This window comes from Channa argus, chromosome 1 (genome assembly GCF_033026475.1).
Source record: "Channa argus isolate prfri chromosome 1, Channa argus male v1.0, whole genome shotgun sequence".
Lineage (NCBI taxonomy): Eukaryota > Metazoa > Chordata > Actinopteri > Anabantiformes > Channidae > Channa > Channa argus.
This window is the reverse complement of record NC_090197.1, coordinates 30,725,143-30,751,931: the sequence shown is the minus strand read 5'-3', so window position 1 is coordinate 30,751,931 and position 26,789 is coordinate 30,725,143. Positions and strand designations below refer to the sequence as shown.

Here is a 26,789-nt window from a genome sequence, read left to right as displayed (position 1 = left end):
ATGATGTAATGTTACATGATAAATGTGAAAGTTAATATTCGGCTAGACCAGAGTATCAGATGAATGGGTTCACTTCTGCACAGACTATCATAGACTATGTGGATTGTCCCTTAAGGTAACAGGAATTGGGAAGTAAGTCAATCATTTACTGATGTGTCATACATGATGAGTTAGAAGAGGAGGAGCAAACTTTTTAAATCTGTGACCGCTGTAGTTTGTTTAAAGGTCATTACAAATCCACGGAAGCTAACGTTAAGTACCAAGTAAGTTTAACAGAACCCGCAGAGGATTTGAGGAGCAGGGAAAAATGAGGTAGTGTGTTTGTAATTGTGTGTGCTGCAGACAGTAATGTTCTAACCCTGTAGCATGACGAACAGCATGCTGGCACACGCAAGATCCAATTGTGCAACCAGAAGCTGAACTCCTTGTTTCTGTAAAACCTCTGCTTTCAGTGAAGTTGATATATGAGCATATATGGGGAATGCTTAAGTAGTTTGATATAGAAATGTGACATTATGAATTGTCTTTGCCTAAAAATGTAAGTGCTAAATAGACTCCACCTATAAACTCGCTCGGCAGTGTTTGCTTTGTGTTCATAATCTTCATCCACACTCGGTTTTAAACCTGTGTGATTGTTGAGAATTTGCAGCAATTTAAAAATTAATTTAAAAATAATACGTCCAGCTTTGCAATGTGAACATTATATTAAACTGTGATAATTCAAAAATAATTTTTGGTTTAATAAAAAAAAACTGAGGTGATGGTAGAGCAGTGGTTGACACCTCCTGCAACTCATGGAAAAATCTGAAAATTCCAACAATTTCTGCTTGATTTTAATTTTGCAGCTGCTTGTTTGTATGCCCCTTCAGGCTTTTGTGTGTGTGGCTGACCATAGCAGTAGAGAGAGGGAAGGCTGGGTGGAGCACTGTGGATTGTTTTTGAACAAAGGGAATCTTTAAACAAAGAAATTAAGAGAAGCCGAGGTGTAGAAGAAACATTCTGGTGCGAAAAAGTTAATGTCATCATATTATTCTCTGTTCGCCTGAAAGCAGTGATGTTTAAATGCACGAGCTTTAAAGGACGCGGGAATCAGTCTATAAAAAGTTTAGTTTTTAATTCTAGTAAACTTGCTGTCAGGTTGCTAAAATCAGAAACAAACACCCAATAACAATTGATCTTGTAGAACCAACGAACAGGGTGTTAACACCGACAGTATTCAGATCAAACTATACATTACTGCAAAAAACAACAAAAAGCCAAGTTTGTGGTGTATCACACACACACCTCCTTTACAACTAGCACCATAGGAGAGGCCAACAGCTGTAATGAACCAGACACCAAACAGACTAAATCCTTCCAGACCGACATTCTCGACATTGTTTTGGATGTCTGTCTGCATGGCTTGCTGTGGCAGAACTTTGTGTGAGCGCACATCCATACTCTGCAGCGTCACGTACACACAGAGTCATAGAGTGACTGTAATCGGCTTTCCCCTTTCCACCCACAAATAAAATAAATAAATAAATAAATCACTTGAGTGTGAAATGTTGAAAACATCCTGCATCCAAATCATATCAAGAGCACAGCAAATTCTCGCCACCGTTTGCCTGTTCTGTTTATTTGGCTTCTGCATACCAGCAGATTGAGCTCTTGTGGTAATGACCATGCATTGTCGGGAGGGAAAGACAGGGCTAGCTGCACTCGCAAGAGCTGCCATGATGATAGATCCACATGAACGGCAGCAGATACTGCCAACGCCACACAACGCTGTGAGGCATCGATGGCTCGGTGCAGGCGGCCTGCTCTCTAAGCCTCGCTATGCAGAGCAAGCCGAACATTAGATACACAAGTTGTTTTGGGAGAGGTATGACAACCTGCTGGATGGTGAGAAAGAGACAGGATTGTGGGAGACACGCTTCAGTGACCACCGCGTTGCCCCCTTTTCTCGTGCTGAAGCCAGACAACACTGGCTGGGGAGACATTGATAAAACGTTGTGTGAAGATGCCAGTAGGCTGATGCGTCTCCACCTGTCACACACCAGCCTATGCTTTTCGTTTTGAAGTTTCTTAATGTTACTTACTCTCCGTTCACGTGTTCCTCATAGTAGCTCATTTAGGGCCATGTGACATCTTTTTTTTTCCCGTCTACATTCACTCCTGACAAAGATGATTTATTTTAAAAAAAAACTAGATGACATTTTCTGGGTAAGGCCGATGTGCAATGCCCACACGAGAAGTTAACTAGCAAAGCTGTGATTCTTTCACATACTGAAAACACGTGACCTGTCCATAAACGTCTCAAACACACAGAGCATCATAAATGTTGTTGACAGGCCAGAAACCCGATGTAGGCACAAAGTTGTTTTTCTAAGCACTCGTGGTTCTGGAAAAGCGTTGCCATAGTGGAAAAAAGTGGCTTTTACTTATTTCTTCTCATCCACAAGTCAAATGAAAACAGGTCATATGAAAACATTAAACATACATAGTTTGGTCTTTGAGGGTAAACCTGCTTACAAGTGAGCCCCAGTGTTCACTGAAAAATGAGATTAGAAGTATCACAAAGACTGATCACCTTCTGCTCATGCCACCTATGAGATAAACCTACTGAAGTATTTATGAAAGTGCAATATTTGACCTCACACACATGTCAAGGTGCTGCTGTGCTTCGATGGGCTCCCTGAAATAAGACCACTGGTTCTTTAAATGTGGTGTCAGCAGCACCAACAACTCTTTAAACTGTCCCACCGAAACAGGTAGAGCTGCAACTCAGGCACTAAAACTGTCCACGTTTTTAGCAGAAACAGCACCAGGTCACTTGATGCGAATAGAATTTTTGCCTCATCTCCTGCAAATTTAAACAACAAAACAAAGCATTTGCAGGTAGCACATTGAAACCACGGTAACAGAATGACCACAGATCTCACAAGATGGTCCCCGCGGTGTCCAACAATTAACACAGTATGATATATCTTCAAATTCCCTATTAATAACACGATTACTATAAGCAAATACAATAAATAAAACCAAACCAGAAGTTAAAGGGAAAATTCTAAAATTGCTTACTTTTAGGGTTTAAATGTACATTATTGCATTTATACTTTCTTCTGACCTCTGAAATGCAACAACATTACATAATCTGAAATAAAGGTTCCTCCAAGTGATGTCCTCTGGAGGTGTTTTTCATCCAGGAGTAGTAAGATATTTCAATGTAGGGAAGTTTAATATATTTACATGTACTACTCAAACTGAGAAGCATGCTCAATATCAGTGAAAGGCCCTTTAACGTTTTACAGCCAAAAGATTTTCATCAACTCAGTGCAGTAGCCAGTGCAGGACAGCCATTGCAAAAACTACTGCTTCACAGTTCAAGTTTCAAACATGATAAGCGTATTGATGTTAACTCTCTTTTCTCTCCAGGTATCGCTATAGCCAGTGCGCTGATAGACACATCACAACAGCGAGTGATTGACGTCAAAGACCGAGGCCTGGGTCTCAAGCACCGCAAACATACCGTGCACCATCAAGGGACCTGTGTATGAACAGGATGGTCTCAACACTATGACGACATATCCAGGATTTCGCTGGAGAAGTTATCACCGACTGAAGACACAGTAGATGATCAGAAGGAAATGTTTCCAAGAGGATTTAACAATTGTCTCAACAAAGTACCCAAATGGGAAAACAAACTGTTGGGCCCTTTTCTTCCCTGACTCAGTTGAAAAACTTGATCAACATGTCTATTTTGTCCCATCGAGCCTGGAATACTAATTGCACATAGACTTTTCTGCTTCCGTGCCATGTGTTTCTGCTCGTCTGTCAGTTAAGCCAGTTGCCATATTGACAAAACAAAAACAGAAGTTACTGAGCTGAAATTAAGTCCTCTTGACTTTCAAAGCCCCTCAGACTCGGGAGTATTGCTGGAAAGAAAACTGCAAAGATCTGACTGAGGACACAGTCCCTTCCAAGAATTTTAAAGACTAATGTTAAAACTATAAACTCCATTTTACCACAATCTTTAACTGTTGAAATTTGACTTGTTGAAATCTGCTCAGGTCCTCTGTAATGGGAAGGTCAACACTCGTAGTTGTGGGCCTTTTACACATCTGTATATGCACTAAAAGTGAAATGCTTTATCAGTACTTTAGGATCCTCTGTGGGAAATTTTTATGCAACTGATCGTCCAAATCCAATGTTTCTTCTGGGCTGTGATGGAACCTCAGAGTCGGCATCATTAAACACATACTACTGATGATATTCATATTGCCTATTAAGTGATTACTGTGAAGCTACAGTATACAACTTTTGTAAACTTCATGCCTGGTTATTAGTGATGCAATCTTTTGTGTAACAGTTATTAATTATGCAAATTAACAATAACTTAGCTGGTTTTACAAATGCACGAAAGGATTTTTTTTTTAAATAGACTGATTTTATAAACCAAGCCTGTGCAGTATTCCCTTTTCCTTCATGTTACGATTTATTTGCATATTAAATATATTTTATGTATATCACAGCAAGTTTTGTGCGGTAGTTTTTACCTTTACTGTACCAATCATAAAATATTGTCACTTTTCCTCACCTGCACACACACAGTAGTCTTTATGCACACGTATGGTAGATATAAACTGACCTTGACTGTTTGAATTCAGACTTTTTGTCTCCACGTGATTTTGCACCAGTTTGTTGTTGACTTGTATTAACTAAGGGCAGCTCCCCACACTGTTTTTGTCAATATGAGCATAAAAACTGTACATTTACAATTAAAACATTTTGATGCCTCTTTCTATGGTGATTAGAGCTGATGTACTGTGTGTATTCTTACCGTTGTATTGATCGATGTTCTCAGGATGTTAACCTCCAATGCAATCCAACCTCCAATAACCTCCAATTCAAACAGTTTTGGAGAGCGAGCGAACACTTAATCAAACATGAAAACAATGTGTTGCAGCTCTGCTTAAATCACCTACAAATTACAACGTTACTGCCTACAGAGTGGTACAGAATATCATATGATTATTAAAATGCAGTAGCATTTTTCACCTAGTCGGGTCAAGTAACATTGCAACAGAAACAAATCTAAACATTGTTACATGGTGATAAATTGTTGATGTGGAGCAAAGGAAAGTGAAAACAGTAACTGTCTTGATATTGACTTTAATGTAGAGCAGCTGTAGCTAATGAAGTGGCCACTATCAGTAGCGTAGTTATAGTTTTCCATGTGCTTGCCTTCTTAGCATCCTGCTTCTTAAAACAAAGACCTACATACAGTAGAACAAATTTAACAAATTCAACTCAATAAATAAAAAACTGCTCCTGCAAAAGTGGCCGCAACTCACGGAAATGGTAGCAAAAGAAAAGAGGAAATACGCTCACACTCCACCGTAAATGAACACCGACACAGGCCAAAAGGTCAACTGTACTTGAACACTTCCACCCAATTATCAGCTGATAAATTCTAATAATCTTGTAGCAGTTTAGGAAATTATCAATGTCACGCTGTACTGTCTTTTGTCAAACACAGGTGTAACTAACAATAACTGTTTCCTCTGCTGCTTCCTGCTGTCGTGGAAACATTTATAATTTCATGTGTCAGGGGATCAAAGTGGAGCTTTGTTTGCAGCATAAAGATGTGCTTTAAAGATATAGATAAATATCCACTTTTTATGTCCTTACAGCTTCACTAACAAATAGCTGCTGTGTGACTGTGGATTATGTCTTTTGTCATGAGGCGGAGGAGGCTGGATTTGTGTGAAAGTTATCTCAACATCTGCAGGAATTAGACGCTGCTTTTTGTGCAAATGCGGAACCAGGAGAAAATGGCAACATAAATTCTTTCCAGGGAGCAACAGCAGCAGGAGCTTGTGGCTGCATTTCAAAATCCTTCACAGTCAGCGTGGCAGTGGTAAATAAGAAGCTGGTTAACAATGCTCTGGTGTCAGGAATCATCTGCATATGCCTTGCTTTACCTTAAAATCCCTTATCCCTTTGTAAGCAATGTTAGTCACAGAAATGATGACAATTGGAAAAAGGCAGAAATTCTTCATTAATGAAAACTATTTTCACACGCTGCCTGACATTTGTGTTTGACTCCTTTCTTTGAAAGTCTACTTTGGAACTTGAAATGCCTGTGAACATTATGTGAGGTCAATGCTGCTGCTGTCACCACCATTAGTGACCAGGAGGAGATAAGTGCTCCTTTTTACACTCTCAGCTCACTGTATTTTTCCTCAAGATAAAAGACTGCAGTATTTAGCATTAAGTGGGCTGCTGGCATCTCCGCTCTGCTCGATACCTGCACGTCAGAGGCAGCAGGAAGTGCTGCACTTTCCCTTTTATCCTGATCTAAGATGTTTTTAAACCAGTTCTGAGAATGAAGTGGGGGTGGGGGGTGGTTTTAGGAGAAGTCAATGTAAGAAGCTTTAAACCTGAACAAGCAAAACTACTCCAAATACACAAAGGGGGAAAGACGAAAGGGAAGCTGCCTCGTTGAGTTAATGACATTCTGCCGTTGTTGCACCGATCTGCTCTGGTAAAACCCTTAACATCTGTCCTGCTGTCAGGTGTATCTCGTAGCAAATAGAAACAAAGAGCCTGACACACTTCTGACATGCATCCCACATGAGCAAAACACCAACTCCATCTCCAGTGAGGTGTGTTCACATGCAGAGAGAAAAGAATCAGTGGAGCCTCAGCGTCACACAATAAAAATAACGTAATGCTACAAGTCATTCAGCAGCACTAGCACCGCAGGCTCCACAGCAGCTCTAACACACACAACCCTCCACAATTTCCCTCTAATTAAATTTACTTTAGCTTAAAAAAAAATAAAAAATAAACAGCAAACAAATGACACTTAAACGTACACAGCAACAAGACAAAGACTCTTCACTGCATGTATCATCAGTGATTTGAGCTATATGAATAGCATAATGCTGATGCTTGGAACGTGGAACCACCTTCACCAGTAGGGATGCACCAAAAGCACTCCCCAACCCCAGGTACTTACATTTGAGCATTGATACCAAACTATTTTGCTTCTAGTATGAGTTGCGGGACAGTGGTAGAAGAAAAAGCAATTAGCTTTGCAGGTATTTAGCGTGGCTATTTTATGCAGGTTTTTCAGAGGTTTTTCAAAGTACTGCAACAACAACAAAAAACACTACAACAATATATCAATGGTATTTAGTCATAAACAGAGTTTCTGGAGCACTTACAAAGTTTTTGCTGCTAACAAGCACCAGAAGTAAACACTAACATCATATCAGACATTTTTCAAAATAAAACAGTCATTATACTTCCTTTTAAAATGCAAAGGTTGACCTTTACAGGAAAGCAAAGTTTACAGACCAGATTTTACATAAAGTGATTTACTCTCAGTAAAACACCTTCCATGAGGTTTTCTGCTTTCTAACAAGGTTTGTCGAATTGTGTTTGGGATAAAATGCACCTGTTTACTGACTCTGAATATGACAATAAATACATAATAAAAATTCTTTCCAACATGTTAGAAAGAAGTGAAGATTGTCCAGATTCAGATAATCTAGTTAAAATGTGGTTTAAATGAACAAAACTGTGGAGGAAACTGTAATGTGTCAAACTCCTTAAACCTCATCCTGAGACATAAGTGTCAAGGATGGAGGGGTTACAAAGCACACTGCTGTCCTCCATCTTCCCACACACACACGGAAAGCACCAACCAGTGAGGCAGGCTGTGTGTCAACAGCATCCTCTGATCCCTCCAGCGTGTGCTGCTGTGGCCTTCTGCACTAACATGCACAAAAACATTTTTTTTTTCTTCCTGTCACTACACAAAGACACGAGCGAAGCCACTGACGCACCGCATCAGCTCGATTACAAGAGTAGCTGACGCCTGCAGGAGGGTCAGCTGACAGGTGAAAGCAGCCCACTGTGACCTGCACTACGTTAACACTACATACTCGCTATGGAATTAGGAACATTTCTGAAATTGTTTTTGTAAAATATAAAAAGTCTACTCCTGCCATTTATTTTTACTTCTTGAGAATAAAAATTAAAAAAAGCAAATTTGTATTTAATTTGTTCAGCCAAGAGAAATGTGTTGTTTGTAGAACATTGAGAAGTGTGTGCGGTCTGTTTGGTTCCTGAAGGCATCATGTTGGAGCAAGGACTGTCACTAGCTCAGTTCAAGTTTTCAAATCAGGATTCAGTGTGTATAATATGAAGATGCACAGATAAAAGATGATCCAAAGAAAAATGTTTCTCATATAGTATTCATTTACTTGAGAAATTACATGTTACATGTTCTCAAACATGAAACCTTTTCTTAAATGATAATATATTGTTGTGTTGGCCAGATAAGAAAATAGAAATACTCCTTTAGTACGGTGGCCCCTAGGGACAAAGCACGTAGAAAAATAAAAACGCTAGCATAAAGGAAACGCACTGCAATTCAGAAATGCAGCAAATGGCATTTCATAGCCCGGAAATCCTCTGTGTCGCTAGGGGCAGTGATGAGTTTGTGCCTACTTAGGCAGGATGTTTAAGCCAGGCTTAAAGCTTCTATTAAGAAAGAAAGTTCTGCTATCTCAGAACTGCTATTAAGTCACTTTCTGTTCCCTAGAGGCCACCAGAAGTTAGCTCCTCCATACTGTAACGTTTCAATGGCCATAAATAAATGTAAAAACAGCAACATCGATTCTGTATTATTAATGATTGAGATTTAAAGTCTCCTACGGTTTAACCTCAGTGAAAATGCAACAACAACAAAAAAAAATTTTAGGTGCAAACAACTGTTTATCATAAAACAATAATGAATACAAAATATTTCTAAAATGTTCTAGAGGTATTACTGAATATACTACATACAGTCTGGACCTGAACTACAGTGCTAGTTAGTTACCACTGCAACCTTTTCAGAGATGGGATTCATAGCACTGCTGCTCTCATCAATAAAGTGACGCTGCTGGTGTGAATGTTTCCCACAGCTTCAAACACACAGTGGAAAAGATTTCATGAACCAGTTTGGTGTAAAAATTATTTACAGATCTGGAACATTTCGATGAAAAACTTTCTTAACACGAACAGTTGGTTCCAGCCCGACAACGTCTCTTATTACATAAACTGTTAATCAGGGATTCAACATTTCAGCCAATAAGTTATAAGACATCAACAACATTATTTTTTTAACTAAAATATTTACAGTTAGCAATTCAGTAGATTCATAGGGTTGGAGGTTCACGCCCCGCTCCTCCCAACCACATGTCGTATGTACCAAGTGTCCCTGGGCAACACACTGTACCCCCACCAGGAGGACATGTTTGGAGTTCAGTGTCTTGCCCAGGGACACTTCAACATGTAGCCAGGAGGACCGGGAGTCAACCACAGGCGTCCACGGACCACCTGCTCTACCACCTGAGCTACAGCTGCCCCAACCTTAGTGCCATACTGATGAGATGCCAACATGAGTTAACCAAACTTTAATAAGTCCACGTTTCAGATCGAGTAATTTGGCTCAACTTGAGTCACTGAAAACAGTCCCACCCCCACAACCAAACTAATATAATTCTCATCTGTTTTTCAGGTAATTGTATTTAAAATTTTTTTAATTTGCAGTAATTTTTTGTAGTTATGAAAGTATTAGAAAAGAAAACTACACAATATCACAGCCTCATATTTTGGATGTACAAACAATCAGTGTACTTTTACTGATTTTTCTTCTCCATTTTCATGTTTTCTGCCTCCACTACGCCGTCTGCAGCCTTGATCTTCATTTCACAGCATAATGTTTAAAAAAAAAAAAAAGTCATTAAAGTTGTAAACAGCTCATCTGATTGTAAAGAAGAAAAGACAATTATGACAAACACATCCATTAGTATCCAAATATTTCTCACAGCAATGTGAATTGGCCACACAGGATTCGCACATCGATTCCCTTGTGAAGTTGAGGTTAATTGATGCTGGTGTTAATGTTAAGTTTTATGACCTCTTGTCAAGAACTGTCCAATAAGTAATATGGGTTTAGGACTGATAACTATAAAATTAATATTTTATCAGGAGGCCTGTTATGAGCGTGAGCAGTAGTTTTATTCTCTTATTCCTCACATCACAACACAGCATATCGTCAGTGAAAGTGTTTCCACAAAAACAAGAGGAAGTAAAATGAATAAAAATGTTCATGTGACACGAGAACATCATATAAAGCTGCATTTTTCTCCCCCCAAAAATTGGGGCCTTGTTGAACAGTTGACAACTGTGTTTCTCACTTATTGAATGCAGAGAAAATAAAAGTACAGATGATTCAGAGAAGCACTTTGCAGTACTGATAAAACTAAATGACCCGCAGAAAAGATAACAAACCATAGTTAAACTAAAAACAGACTGACAATTAAGGTCTTTTCAAAACCTACAACACAAAGTTTGACTCCAATGTTTTTACTCACGCGAGTATTTACCATCTGCTTCCTGTTTACGTTTATGTTCCCGCCACAGATCAATTTCAAAAAAGCTGATGTTTTCACATCCTACAGTTTTTTTCATTTTATACCGTCACCACAAAGTTTTTGTAATCAACATAATTCAAAACACACCCACCCTGGTCCTCAGGGAACTTGTTTTCCAACCTACCAGGACTGAACAGGTGTGTTCAGTCAAACAGACTTTGAAGATACCGTTCTCCATGAGGATGGATTGGAGAATAACAAACCAACTTCTAACTTCTGACTGACTGCACTACCCTGATCTAGGCAGTTCCCTCAGGATCAGGGTGGGGAATCCCCGCGCAAGTGGATCAGCCAGGACCAGCAGACGTTTCCTACAACAGGCTGCTTTTCTAAAGCATTCAGCAGTTCAGCACAAAGACTTTAAAAGGAGGTAAAACAATATGGTATCAAATCTTTTCCCACAATCAACAGCAGAACAAAACACAAAACAAAAAAACAACACAATGTGAACCATAACCATATCACTCTGAAACACTTCAATAAAAACAATGTTTGCAGAACTTCTGCGAACCGCAGTTTGGAAACCACAACCACAACCACAATTAGCTGTTTTATTTTCACAGCTAATTAATTTCTTATAGGAAAACTGGTCTTTGTGTCATAGGTGATTTAGCTCAGTGTCCTGCTTTGAGCTACTCAACTAATGCTTAAAAATGACAATATCTGACTTGAACTGGGGCAGTGGGTTGGGAGGGGGTCGCAGGGTCCTGAGATAATTACCAAATTTTAAACCGGAGAAAGGGTTCTGCTATGTAACGTCCTGTTTTGTTTTCAGGCTTTGTCTAACCTTTGCACATCACTGGATAAATCTGTTTGCAGCCTTTTAAAAATTCCATTGTCAAAGAAAAAGAAAAGAAAAAAAAGAAAACCTCTAAATAGCTGCTACACATGTAAAATTGGCTTCAGGAATCACAAGCCACACAAATTTTAATCCAAAAAGACTGATCCTGGGGTGGTTCACAGGGGCTCCCCTCTGCACCCCTCACATTGTCAGCTGCTCCAGGACTAACAGTTACCCTGCATCTGCCATCTGTTATCGGTTTAACATTTTAGTTATCAGACAGTCAGTCCGTTATCCTCTCACAGAACTGAAAAACAAGGTAACGTGAGACCACTTCCCAGCACTTCCTAGATTTTATGTGCGATTGTTTTTAGATGTGTAAAACTGGATGAGAATTTCTACCTCAGAAAGCTTCCCTGGTACTTCAATTTGAGAGCCTGAATCGATGTTTGAAAATGGAACGACTTCTTGTATTGTGCCTTCACAATCGAATGTTAACAAGCCTGACGTTCTATCTATGCAGATATGTGAAAAACTGCACAATAGCAGAAGAAAAATGGATAAAACCTGAACTGTATTTACAGTCAGAGTGTATTAAATGATGTAAAAATGAACACTGAACACAAACAGACTGCCCAGCCGGGTGGAGTCACAGGGTTGTTAATTGTGTCCATGTGCAGCAGGGGATAGCTCTGAGAACTCTGCTGGCCTGATGTGACCCTTCTCTTCACGCTGGTTGGCAAAAGCTAAAGAAGTTAAGAACTAACTCTTTCTTCATCCAGCCTCCTGTCTTTGCTCCTCGTGTTGCATTTGGCTTGGTAACCTGAACTCAGCAGATTACCTGGTGGGGTCCCAGCCCCTCGGGATCACCTCAAACCTTCTTCAATTCTTTAATGTCACCCATCGGTCTTCTTGTTTCTTTACTCTGTGGAGTAACACCACCACACAACAACAGTCTGTGTGATTTAACAGTTTTTAATGATCTTTTTATACAATAGATTTTACATTTTCACAAGCTAAGAGGTTAATGATGCCAGATAGCTGAGGGCGTCTGCATCTCCAGAAAAGCCATTTCTGGATATTTTTAAACAACAGATGCAGGATGGAGATGCACGGCAAACATATTAATCTTTTTTTTCTTCCTTAATTTGAATTTGTCCAGAAGTGAAGTCCCAACATCAGGAGGAAGTGAACCTGGTTTTGAAGCTCAAAGGACGTGAAGCACTGAACCACCTCTAGTCAAGGGCCCATGAAGAATGATGCTGGGGTTCAAATATAAAATAAGCACATGTACATTTTATCATTTTCCCACTGGAGTTTTTGCTGTAGCAACTAACATTTCTCTCTAACCTTCAACCCGCTCACATTCAATCCGTGCTACTTTGCCCACTTGCCCAATTCTGGTCACCATAAAAACCGTCCATAATAAGGTAAAGAATATTGATTTTTTTGCTTCTCAATCACCATATTTTTCTTTCTTGCTCAACTCAGTTATTGTCACCCTAATTATTTCAGCAGTAAAACCAAAGTAATTATAGTAGCAGCACTTAAGTCTTTTTAAAATCTGAGCTGTTTGTGGCCGGTCCAGCTCATTTGCATCGACTCAAAGAAAACAGCAACACTTGTAAAATATAGAAAAATAAGTTCAAATTTTAGCCCGGGCAACGTTATAAATGGGGTTTAGTACAAAACAATATGCTAAGGAAATACAGTTGTATTTACTACAGTAAGAGTGTTACATTGATATCCTCTTTGTCTGATGCAATAATATTCCATATTCATGTACATACTGGGAGAAATATACATAAGTTGGTGTAAAAAAACAAAACAACAATATTCTGACTTATTCAATGTTCTCTAAGTTGTATCTTAATTTCAAAATAGCTCACAATGCTCTGGAATAGAATATCAGACATTTATTTGTCCAATTTTTTGTTTCAGCCAAGTACATACAATGCATATACCATGTTTATGCTCAGTAAATAACATTTAAGTTCAACTGTACATTATTAATGCTCTGAGAAACTACGTAAACCCAAGCAGCGTGTCATGAATGCTCCTGTCGGTGTCCAAATGGATAAAGCAATTTGCTAAACGTACCATAGTGATGCATATAAATGTCCTGATCTGATCATATGTTGTATAGGGAGGTCTATTGAAATGAAAAGCCTGGATTTCCCTGTGGGGATGGGGGAGAGAAATACCATATGCCTCCATCGGAAAAGCCAATGACAGCAGATGCCTGTTTACATCTGAGAGTTGGATGCGATTGCAATGCCGTCGATCTTTATGTTTTCTTAGCAGTCTTCAGGAGCAGGCGTACAAAAGGCTTCAACAATTTACATGCAGTATGCATGTCATCTGTTTGCTGGAGATGGTTTAAAAAAAAAAAAAAAAACCCCAAAACAAACGCTGACAGGAAAAGCACCTCTGTCAAGCTGTGTAGTCTTTTTGAACATGTTAGAGTAACCATGTCTGTCCCAATAGTTGGAAGGGTGGTGCAGCTTCATAAAATAAAAGCACAAAAGCAAGAGACCAGTAAGCTGCTGTTGTTAGCAATATCTCATTGGCTACATAGTTGAATCATTTTATTAGCTAAGTCACAGTCCTATTCAGGTTCTCTTCAGTTAAGCTTCTTTCAACTGAGATCCTTTGCCAAATAAAATAATTTGTGCCTGGTGCTCCCTCTCTATTTTTAAATCTCATTTTAAGATCCATCTCTTTTATCTGGTTTTATTATTTTTGTGATTATGTATTGTTATATCTGATCCGGGTTTTGTAGCCATTACTGTTATTAATCATATAATCTAGTAATCGTATCTTCTGTCTGTAAAGCACTTCGTTCAACATCTGCTGTTTGTTGGCCCATAAAAATAAACTGACTCAACTTATCAAAGTGTTGCGGTTGGATCTAAGGACAGTTACAGAAGATATGTTTAGCAAGCCTCAGATACCCCTAGAGGTGGTAGAAATACATAAACTATATTTCTGCTTGCTATAAAGAATACTCAACTACAAGCAGAAGTAACATTTAAGAACAGCCTAAAATGAAAATCCTATAAGTATAGAAAAATTGTACTCAAGTATAGTTCTTGAGTAAATTTACTCACTATCTCTAGTTAATCCTAATTTTACTGCCATGTCTCTTACTTTCTTATTCTTTCTCACATTCACATGAATTGACATTTGAACAAAGTAACAGTCTTAGCTTGCATTTCTACTTATAATGCTGTCGTGCTGCTGAAACTCTCTAACCCTGAATACAACATTGCCGTCCTTATTTCCATGTGTTCTACAGCAACTCATGATAATGCTGTTTACCTGGCAGACGCAGTATGGGCTTAAGCAGAATTTGTAGTGTTAGGTTAGCAAAATATCATGTGTGCAGCCTTTATTCTATACTCAGGGTTCTCATTTCCAAATCAGTCAGCCAGAAAGCCATTACACAGGCATCCTTTGCCTAGCTACAGCAGTTATAGTCAGGGACAGTTGTCTGTAAATTGAGCTAAACTTTAAAAGTCTACTTTTGTTTAATTCTAAAATCAAATGCTAAGTAGTCCAAAAATGACATATAAGTGGCAACGGTGCTACAGTTATTAATGTAAACTGCAGACATGCCATGCTAGAATACAAAGCTTGACAGGTGTAACAGTAAAAAAAAACAAAAGTGTCAGAGCTCCGCAAAGGGTTGATTTAAAGTGATCCCTCCCTCCCCTTAACACATGTTGACAGAGGCAATAAGTCATAACACTGACCTGACAGAAACGGATGCATTGAGCTTTGGAGCTATGGAGGCGTGAGTTACTGCAACAATAAGCCTGCTCTTCCCCTCAGCTCTTTGTGTGAATGCAGTCCAGTAAAGTAGATAAAAAAAAATAAAATAAAATAAAATAATAATTGAGGTTAAAATGCAGCAGCTTCTCTTTCACCTTCTGAGAAAAAATACTGAACATGGCCTGGACTTATAACAATTACAAGTATGTACAATCACTAACAAGTGGAGTGGATTCAGCCATCCACAGCAGCAAATAACCTACTGTCCTGTGACTATCACTTTGTTGGGAAAAGGTGATGTAAAACAAAAAGGGAGCCGAGAACCGGGCGCATTGTGTGTGTGTGTGTGTGTGTGTGTGTGTGTGTGTGTGTGTATGTTTGTCTGAATGTGTGAAAATGTGCAGTCTGTGTTTGTGGGTCTTTGCCTGTGTGCTTTTGCCAGCGGCAATATGTTCAGTTTGAGCTACAACAAAGACAGTTTAGGAGCAGATGTTCGAACAGTTCTGATGTTTTACGCTGTTGGATCTGAAAATTAAAAAGCTCTCAAGTGAAGTTTTTTTGCCAGGTAAATAACCACATGGACATCAATTCAGCTCATAAAAAATATTAAATACCAGATTACGTTGTTATCAAAACATACACAAACCACAGAGGAGACAGCATAATACCTAAAAGACTGCCCATGGGATAAAACGTAGCTGTTACTGAACTGACTGTGACTTTTAAGCGAAAGATCCCACCTATAGCCTCAACACACAGACAGACTTGGGTGGATTTGACAACTCTTAAAATGAATGCTAATTTACATTGTGTGTACCGTTCTCAGAGTCACCAACCGGGGTTTATTGGAATGTAGACCTCCAGTGTTTCCTCATTTCGTGAGCAACATGGAAGCTTTAATTTTTTTTCAACTATCCCAAAGGGAACACACAGCCAAACATGTATAGTAGATCACTGTTTTAGCACACAGCTGCAATGCAAAAGGACAAAGAAATAAAAGAAGAAAGCTTCCCAAAAAATTATTAAAAAGTCAAAATAGGAATTAAAAGAGATTTAAAATTCAGAGGAAAATGAAAGTACAACAGGTGTTACTGAGAATAAAGGATATAATTTCATGTTTTGCCTTTTCTTTTATACAAATGTGTTTGTCAGTTCGTTGTAGTTTGTTGCTTTGAAGCAGCAAGGCTACAAATCGTCCGGCGAGGGCAGCGCCGGCAGGCTGCAGCACCACAGCCACAGCAGCAGGGGCAGCAGGGAGTTCAGGCCTGCAGGCCGTCTGGAGACAGCGGAGTTCTTCATGGCGTTGGATGTACTTGGACCAACTATCTGAGGGTCCTGAGAGATGGAGAGAACACATAACGTTTGGTATAGTTGAAAAAAAAAAGAAAAAGAACAGTCACATTGAACCATGTCAAACACACTTGGTTCACTTTTTTAACAATTAATAAAAACAACAAGAACAACAAAAAAAAAAAAAAAACAAAGTTTGAACTGGTTTAAAGTAATTTTAATCCAGATTCCAAGATGTTCCACACACAAAAATATTACTTTGTATTCTGCTGCAGGGAGATTACGATCATGGATGCTGACTTCATTCGAAACATAACCGTTAGTCTTTAGTAATTTTTGCACTATTGCAGCTACAAATAATCCTGTTATCAGCTGTTATCAGTAGAAATGTCCATACATGTTTCCTCTTCTTACACTGCATCCATGTCAGGATAACAAAAGCAAAAATGGAAATCAATGTGATCTCCCCAAAACTGAGCTGTTACTCTAATTTACTCTAGTTTATTCCAAATTGATCGTTTCACTCTTTCTCAAGGATTTAAAGTCAAGAATGCATTTGCTTGAAAAGAGATAAGTTGCTTCAAAACAATTGTCTGTGTGTCTAGATTGTAGCATAAAACAAAGTTTAATGTATTAGCTGTGGCAGCTGCTTCTGGATCTGATCCATGACAGATTCTGGGATATTTTTCATGACAGGTTGATAAATGACGACCACTGTGGGGAAAAAAACAACAACCCAAAAAGCTGTCAAAAAAAAAAAAAAGCTGTCAAGCCGAGTGTCGTCATTCTTCTAGGTATTTAGCTTGTAATTTATTTATACATTTCACACAGGAGAAATCCTTTGTATTTTTTCAAATCCTAGTGATCTTTTCCAAGTAGTAGCATCTTGTGGCTGCTGTAAAATATGGTGGACTTGCAAACTTATGCAAACAAGATGAGAATATTTCAAGACAATGGACTGACAACTGACAAAGAAATTCATCTGGTTTTGACACAGTAAAAACTCAAAAGGTTGTTCTTATGACTAAAATGTCACAGTGGAAGCTAAAATGTAAACTTATGTGTGCGTATATATTAGGATGTGTCACCATGTCTAAGCATGCATATACAAAACTTCACCGCTGGTCTTTGGCTTGCTAATAAAGCTGCAAGCTGAGGGGTGGGTCATCTCCCCTAGACCTGTCCCTGCCTCTATTAAATGTCAGTGCAGTACACAACAGTGCCTTATTATTGTACAATGACATTTACAGTGAACTTTAAAAGGCACCAGATAAGCAACAGTCCCATTTCAGCCTCAAAGGAACTACAGAGAACAGAGTTTACAAAGGAGGCAGGAGGGATTGCTGTGGCAATCACTGTCAGACAGAGGTCGGACACTTCCAACTGCGAGGTCAGATTAGAGTTTGTGATGATTTGATAACTCGGGCAATTGCCTTTTGCTCACAGATCAAAATATTTTCTCAGATAAAACTGAGACATGGTTGGAGATTTTATCTTCCATTACAAGTCGTGCACAGGGTTTTACAAGAAGCGATATTTGTCCCGAAATGACAATTCTTTGAGAGCACTTTTGAACCTTCTAGCACAAGTAAATAATATGTTCAGCAGTAATCAGTTTATAGCAGGAGTAAAGGCCGTTGTGCCGTCATCAGATCTAAAAAGAGCTCTAAATTCAAACTGACCTGATGATTTGCTCAGCTTTCTTAAGTAGTGACCACTAAGTTGTTCATGTGCATTAACATTAGGTTTTTTTAATGGCTGTATTGAGGAAAAGGATGTGCTCATTGAAGCAGTTCATCTGGGAAGATTACTCACAAAATGTCTTCAACAGTTATAAAAGCAGCTACACATTAACTACACATTAAACCTGTATGTTTTTTTTTCAATTGCAAACCACAGTTTATAACATTAGTGCTCAGTTAGTATTGATAAACAACATGTAATCTCTCTATCAGCATTTCAATGAAATTAAAGGCAAAATGCCCTTAAAATAATGAAATATTTGGCTCATTGACAACACACGTACCACACAGAGGATGCCATCAACAGTTGAGTTTGACTTCAATTTCTGAGCCTGTAACAGAAAGACAAAAAGACTTATCACAGACCATCTACACAAGAGAGTTTTTGTCTGGATGTTTCTGTCAATAAAAAACTACCAAATGACACACAGATTAGACATCAATGAAGCTTCAAGGTTATAAATTCATATCTTAAAAGGAACAAATCGACCGCATGTCACATCATAGTGCACTGACAGAGACTAAACTGAAAGTCAACACAGAGTCTGCAGTAATTAATCTGGCTTGATTAACAATCAATGGGACGATCTACAATCTAATTAGACTGAAAATATTCTGTCAATACTTTTACACAACAGGTACAACACAGACATCAGTGTTTAAACAGTGGGACTTAACTTCAAATAACCATCACATTCACTCTTATGAAAACGTGATCAAATCATAAAAGCAAAAATTGGAAACTGTGTCCAAATTGGAAAATCTACAATAACCTTGGCGAGTTTTCCCCGAGAGCCTGTTAAACTTTTAAAGCCTCTGATATTTACACTTGGAGGAGAAGGAGAGTAAAGCTGAGCACAGAGAGACAGTCAAACCCACACTCTTGATTTCATCTATGATTTCTCATTCTTTCTGTTCATGTGAAGCCAGTGCACAAAGACAAGCAAGTGCAGATGTCTTACATTTCCATATCACTTAGGTAACAAAACCTCTCTTTGGTTTAAATTTGTTGTCTTCACCTGCTGCGACCGCCATTACTCCAACCTGATGACTAGCAAAGCCAGCACATGTGCAGGCATCTCTATGGAAACAGTGACAGCTGACATAATTACAGAGAGATGTTGGTCCTCCTTAAGACTTTTTTATGGATGTATAACAAGTTTAAAGTATTTTTGTGTTTGAGCTGAGAGCGTTGTTATTCACATGTTCATGAAAGGCTGCATGTCAGGAAACATGGCCTGAAATTTGTACTCGCTGTGTTAGTTTAAAATTTGTACAGTCAAGTAATGAACAGGAAGACAACAAATGTAAAATAAATGTAAGTGTCATAAATGTGATTTGTGATAATTATGGTTATTATAGTTAATTGAGACTGGAACAAGAATAAAATAGAAAATAAAGTGTAATTAAAATAAAACAATTGTAAGCTCATTTTTACACTAAAACTTAACAATAATGAAATTAAATATGTTTTAGACAAAAGTGTCACAAGGTAAAAGAGGAATTTCAGTGCAGTCTCGTACTGCAGAACGAGAGAAGCTGTTCATACCAAGTTAGTCCCTGTGATACACTTGTAGAATGAATAAACACATTAAAAACAGACATCAAAATAAATTCAGACTAAATATTTTTATAGACTAGGAAAAAATTATCTTAATTAGAAATCTTTGAAAAACTGAAACTAAACTGAAACAATGAAAAAGTCTCCAAAAAAATTAAATAAACAATTTGAAAAAAATAGCAAAAAAAATGAGAAACTAGAATAACACTGGTGATGAGACCGCGTACTGTCATCTTGATTTTCTCCTCTGTGTCTGAAGCCTTCAGGTAATGCTGTAAACAGATCACATGTGATTACCACTTCTGCTGTTTGCACAATGGGTTGATCTGATGATTTGCAGTGCAGGCTTTGGAATTAGCAACAGTAAGCATTTTATCATTAGTTTGTATATACGTGTACCAGTTTGTGACCTAGAAGACCATATTTTTCCCCCTTCTTTAGTTCTAATGACCCGCACACTGTATCAGTGTATTCAGTATGGATGCTGTAAGTGAATGTAACTCCAGCTTTTGCTTCTGGGTATTTATGTGTGTGCTCAGCCTCTAGGTGTGACAGTATAATAAATGGCTCCAGTATACGGTATAGTGAATTCAGACCAAAAATAGGGATGTACACAATGTAGCAGACATGGTAATACAGAAAGCAAGAAGCTGTATTCGGTTATTACAGTTTGCTTCAGTGCCAAACTGGAAAAAAAAAAAACTCAGGAGGAATGATGTCTATAAATCATGGGGTATTTGCAGGCCTCTGCATTAAGACCCAAACAGAGAAACAAGCCAAGAATTGGAAGCGTAGTTGCACAAAATACTAATTTTCAGAGGAAAACGTTGACAAAACTGAACAAAGTAACAAGAGATGTCAGTGATTAATGAGTCAGCAATTAGTGATTTAATAATCTATTTACATATGTCAACTGATGAGCATGTGCAATGTAACCGTCATTACCCTTACTGCACTGGCTTTTTCAACGAGGTTTGCCTTCTAACCAACCAGAGAAGTTTAAACCCAGTCAATCAGGTGCTGACTTAAAAGGGTACCCTGCCTGCGTCTACTGTACCAAGCACCAAGTGGTTTGTCAGAGCATCGGTATTTGACATGATTGGTGGATCGATTTGTAGTCTTATGCTACAGCTAGCTTGATTCCCTAAAGTTGTTTATTGTAGCTTAAGGTAATTCCTTTAAATCTGCATCCCTAACACTAACTTTAAAAATGATCATGAAACTGTGTATGTTTCACAATTAGGTGCCATCTGTGTGTAGAGTCAGTGTGTAGCAAAATTAAAGTTTTAATTCTCTCCCACTCACACAGAAACACTGAGAGAAGATAATACGTTTTTACAGCTTGCTGCTGAAGTCTAAAGTAATACAGGCACTTTCACAACAAAACATTCTGGAAATTTAAATTATACTAATGAGAATCTTAGAATTTAATTTAGAAATTGGATACATCTGCCACTGCATTATTTTTAATGTTATACTGTGTAAACTAGGCTTCAAAACCAAGTAATTGAGCAGTTTACAATTTTTCTGAAGATGCCAAATTAAAAGCACAATGTGTAAGAAAAAGGTCACAAGGAAAAAAAATCACAGTATATTTCTGTTATAGTTTCCATTTAATGTTGTAAAAAGTGTGCCCACATCCATTTTTGATTTTAAAATAACCAGTGTAGTTCCACAATATGTCTACAGTTTTCTGAACGTTAGAATGTTTATCAATGTCTGCAGAATTATGGTCTAAAATGTGATCAATCAAAGACCAATAAAATGCAGTTATTCATTTATTTGCTGTAGAAAATAAATATTTGTTTGGAAAAAGTATGTAAACAGTTCTGAATGCTTCTTTACAGATTGTTTTGGTGGATGTAATTCATATAGATTTTTTTCAGTCCAATGAACAGATCAAATTCAACTGACCTCCACTGTATTGGGGTGGTAACAGAAATCAAACAACAGATGGGTGAATAAGATTTTGTTTAAAACCTGGACAATAAAGCCAATAGTAGATATTACTGTACTTTTGTTTGTTTGTACTCGACCTTTAAATCAGACTCCATTTGCTATAAACGTGTAAATAAAAGGCATATATATTATAGCTTCGGTACAACACCAAACAACTGCAGCTTTTATTTCCAATTCAAAAACATTGGGATGCCAACAATTTTAAATACATACTCAAGGCTTGTGTCCACGTGTTTCTGGATTTGCTTAATATTAGCCTGTTCTGAAAAGTCACATTAGCATGTGACAGATTTCCATATTTGTCCAGGGCACTTCCTGTCTGCTTTTGGGGTCAACTATATTCATAAGAAGAGGCTGATGGGGCCCTAGGGCTTGCACACTGTGTGCTGATGTGTATGACTCTCTTTGTCTGTATTCCAGCATGTGTGTGTATGTTGTGTCTGTGGTGGGTCTGCTGTGGACCCAGGTAACCCTTCTGGGTGATGATAGAGGGAAACAGGGTTCTTATTCCTCTAAAAGTCAAGAGGGAAGGGCTCGTTTTTTTCTTTGTAACATTCAGTCACACCACACAGAAACATCGCAGCAGAGAAATTCAAATGTAAGGGAAGAAGAAAAATAATACACTCAGTATAAGAACAAGGACAAAATATAAGGCTGGAACACTTCTATTTGGTTCGAAACTTAGGGTCAGAGGCACTTTTCAACATGTTTTCTGAACATTTCACAAAGGAGTCAAACCTGATTTGTGAACTTTGACAAAGAGAAAGGTGTTAGGCATACAAGTCTCAAGCTGTTGTTTCTACAGATCCTAGAAAGAAGGATCTCACTGGGAGCTAAGAAGCTTTCATCTCGTTATACCTTCAACTTCTTTCTTTTTCCCCTCTTTGATTATTTTCTTCCATGCTGAGGTAAATGCAATGCTGTGAGTGTTGCTGGGCTGTCATTGGAAGTGGAGAGGTTCTGAGTCAGTTGTTAATGGTTACTATTCTGCATGTGTGAGCTCAATGAGCAAAGTGGAGTGAGTCTTCTGATAGGCCTGTCCCCCGAGTGTGTCATTACAACAGCATAGCCTGCCTTCAAGCCTACATATGCACACACAAAATTAAACACACATAAATGCATTTAACCCACCCTCCTCTTTATATGTTATCTCTCTCTCTCACACACACACACACGCACACACACACACACACACACACACACACACACACACAAACGCGCGCGGTTTAGCACAACTCTCTCATTAACTTGGACTTGACGTGCTATCAGAGCAGTGCCAAAAGTACACACGCACCAGTACACCACCAAAGCTCATTATCAGTAGAGTCTGTGTATATATGTCTGAGTGTGACCAGGAATAAAAGCACTTTTGCATTTGTGTGTATTTGTGTGTGCAGGCATCAGTATGTAATTGCATCTATCTCGGGTATCTGTGTGTGTGAACTAGACAGGACTTTTAAGAGACAGTACTCTAGTCTTATTTTCCTGAAACCAGTTAAAAATTGTGACTCCACCATTCAAACACTGGACTGCAGACTGCCGCCTGCTATCACTTCCAAATCCAAGGACAGGTGTTTTCTGGGATGCAGGTTTCTTCGCAGAAGTTGGATGATTTAGTTAGTAAGTTTGGAAGTGCTAGAAATACTATGCTAATTTTCTCTACTTGGAAAATATAAAATATCAAATTAAATGTCACTTTATCAGAATATAAGTCTTTGTGACAAAAACAGATATGGCACTTTGATTAAAGTAAAACAGCACTCAAAAGATGAAAACATTACAAATAAAAAGATTGTCAGCTAATGAACAAGGTTTTTTTTTTATGTAATTGACTTTTAAACTCATTAAAGCTCTTAAGGAATTCCGTTAGTTTTGTGTTTTCAGTCGAGTGCCCGCTAGTGATTTTAGCAATTTACCCGGAGGCCAAGTTTAAATATGCATTAAGTAATATCCTTAAATTACCAAAGGATCAGCAATGACAAACCCAGTGAAGATTACTGGATTTTGAAATGTAGAAAAATGATATAACTTATGATTATGCTGAGTTACAAAAACCACATTGTGCTTAGTTATATTTCTAAATGTTTGCGGATTGGGTCTTTAAAGCCCCACCATAGCCAATACTCTTATGCAGAAAAGAACAACTGAATCATATTGGATTATGACTCTAACAGTGTGGAGAATCATAAACAAGAAGAGCATAAACAGAAAAAGAAAAGTGGTGTTTACAGTTAAGAGTGTTGTTTGCAAACAGAAATGATTATAGTAGATTTCAGTTTGAAATTGCTGGAGGATTTTCTGTAAGCCTCTGTAACTTTAGTGACTTTATGATGGTGCATCAAGTTGCTGTATTATTATAGCCGAAATGGCTCCTGAGTCCCTGTCATCGCTCTGCTGGTAATGACAGCATTATCTTCACTTCCTTCCTGACCCAGGAGGAGCCCGTCACTGATGATCAGAACTACTGCAAGTGATCCCCCTGTTTCAGCAGCCAGATAACTGTTGTTACTGTTGAGCAGAAGTGGCTGCTCCAACTGACACACACACACACACACACCTACAGTAAATGACACATCCAAATATACACATGGATCTACAGAGTCAACCAATCCTAATCAGGAAAATACATAAAGACAAGTTAAGGACCGATTCTTAAGGATAGGAAGATTGCAGATGATAACTTAAAAGTGGTATTCTATAAATGTACCAATACTTTTACTACTTTTGTATCTGATAGATTATGGTGGCCACTGCTAAATGGTCGCTTATATAGAGCTTTTATCCAAAGCGCTTTACAATGTTGCTTTCCATTCCCCCATTCACACACACACTCACACCACTGACCCTGTGGTCCATGGTCAACTGCCTTACCAACTGAGCTACAGCTGCCCATGTAGCTACCCATGCTGCGAAAACAGACAACAAGGCTTCCATAATTGTTTTGCAAATGCTACCACAAAGTTGCCCAAGTAGATAGTAGTATTAACTGATTTTGTTATTATAAGAGCGATACTTCAAAATTAATTTTATTCAGTGCAATTTTTGTTATCGTACAATGTGAAAAATGCCTAAAACAAAATTTAAAAAAATGACAGCAGGTTTGTCAGTCAACATGGTGGAGTAATGGTGACTACAACAGGTGAAGATAATAAAATAATGTCAAAGAACAGATATCTCACATCCTATACCCTATACCACTTGTGTTCATGTGTGGGCTTCACATCAGTGACAGCTATCTCATTGGAGACAATCAGGGACTGTACAGAGTGTAGGTCCAGCCACATTTTAAAAGCATTTAGAGCAGAGTACACTGCTGCTGGGATAAATGTAATGATGACTTTTTTTTTCAAATTGTTGCACAGCTGCTCCCATTGTTCTTCTTTGCAATGTTATAAGATGTCAATATCACACATATGGCCCCAGATACTAGATTATCATTTAATTTTATTTAATAATATTTTCGAATCATGTTTGTTATGTAAACAGAAAGACATTTAAAAAAAAAAAAAGGTTTTATTCACCTCCCTCTATTTTTTGTTATATTTAGATATTAAAGCTGCATTATGTGATTTTTATGCACCATTTCTTCTGAGAATAAATGCCTGACTCACCAGTTGCAAAACTTGCTAAAACTTGTTTTATGTTGTTTACTGAAATCTGTTTTTTATATGGCTTTATGTCCAAGACTTGCTTGTAGGAGAGGTAGCTCCTTTATATCCAGTTGTCCACAGACCACAGGGTCAGTGGTTCGTGTCAAATTGTCCTTGGGACACTAAACCTGGTGGGCCAGGTGACCACCTTGCATGGCACCCACCACAATCAATGCGTGAGTGTGTGTGTGAATGGGTGAATGACAAGCAACATTGTAAAGCGCTACTATATAATCAGCCATTTGCATGTGAAATATAACCAACCCTTTCTCTCTTTATTTGTAGTATTTGATTCATTGCTTTAACTTGACATGTTTAGTATTGTGACAATTAGATTTAAAAAATGAAGCCTGTCTGAAAGTTTAAAGACATTGAGGAGAAGCAACAAGAGGCAGTGAGGTGAAACAGGCTGACAGTAAGATAGCAGCATTAGATAAACAGACACAGTAGATATATGGATAGTAAGGCCGACAGAAGAGGGAACAAAGATCAGAAGGTCAGATACTGAACAAATTTCAATCATCTTTTAAAACTTTCCTTTTCTAAAGTTTTCAAACTGCTTCATGTCATGGGATCAGATTTTTCCCAGATTAGATAAAACCCTTGAGCCATACAAACATACACATCCGCTGAATCCAAAACTAACCAGAGTCTGTGTGTGTGTGTGTTATTCTCACTTGTAGGTTGCTACAAAAGTACTGGAGACCAGGATCTGTGTTAATGTGGTTGTCTATGGTGTTGGGGTTGCGTTCACGGTTTCTCTGGTAAGGGGTTGTGATGGAGGTGGTTGTTTGGACGGGGGACATCGGCTGCCACACTCCAACATCTGTCCCATTCCCAAAGGCCTGGATGGCATTACCTACAGAGGGAAAAAGACAGAATAATCTACAACAGGTGCAATAATTTAAATGAACCATGTAACACAGACTGAAATATCTTTCAGAAGTACAGGGTTTATCCTGATGAAGACACCATCAGTCACTTTCACTCAGATTTACAGTTCCAAAGACTTGTCTTGAGTCTCAATTTGAGAGAATCTGGCAATACATTAGTCTGCCACCCAGAAATACTATGTTGTGATTCCAAACAAGTCCCTTTAGGACCAGGCTGAATCTTATCATGAATCACATACTTGCTAGTCCCAATGTTACAATAAAGTTTTATATTGCACCAGCCTAGACCACAATTAAAGGTGAGTTAGTAGGTACTTGGGTTTTGTTATCACTTCCCTCCATTATAAATTCACCACACAGTCAAAAGCCTGAGTGCTGATTTGGCTATTTACCATTAGAGTCCATTAGTGGCCCTATTAATAGCCTTATATAGCTTTGATGTAAAACACACACACACACACACACACACACACACACACACACACACACAAAAGAAGGAAAGCTGAGCTTAACAGACATGCTGTTTGAACGTAATGATGTTCCTTCTTTCAACTGTGAATTATGACCCTGTGGTAAAGAAGGGAAAAGCTGATGCAGAACAGACCTTCAATCCCACTGAAATATTCCTTAAGACAAGCACAAAATCACAAGGTGCTCCTTA

At 38.3% G+C, this 26,789-nt stretch overlaps 2 protein-coding genes across 5 annotated transcripts in view; one reads left to right on the top strand and one right to left on the bottom strand.

Annotated features, from left to right (window-relative positions):
* atrnl1a (attractin-like 1a) overlaps positions 1-4,784 on the top strand; it is a 241,035-nt gene extending 236,251 nt beyond the window's left edge. For all 4 annotated transcript variants that reach the window (XM_067512420.1, XM_067512403.1, XM_067512412.1 and 1 more), the window contains one exon: positions 3,418-4,784. In XM_067512420.1, coding sequence (XP_067368521.1) covers positions 3,418-3,539 — 122 coding nt within the window. In that variant the 3' untranslated portion in view covers positions 3,540-4,784. The remainder of the gene's footprint in view (positions 1-3,417) is intronic.
* A 7,434-nt stretch (positions 4,785-12,218) lies between these two features.
* Positions 12,219-26,789, bottom strand: part of gfra1a (gdnf family receptor alpha 1a) — a 90,228-nt gene continuing 75,657 nt past the window's right edge. The window contains exons 8-10 of the mRNA XM_067512382.1: positions 25,913-26,094; positions 18,350-18,397; positions 12,219-16,368 (exon numbers count right to left, since the gene is read on the bottom strand). Coding sequence (XP_067368483.1) covers positions 16,219-16,368; positions 18,350-18,397; positions 25,913-26,094 — 380 coding nt within the window. The 3' untranslated portion in view covers positions 12,219-16,218. The remainder of the gene's footprint in view (positions 16,369-18,349; positions 18,398-25,912; positions 26,095-26,789) is intronic.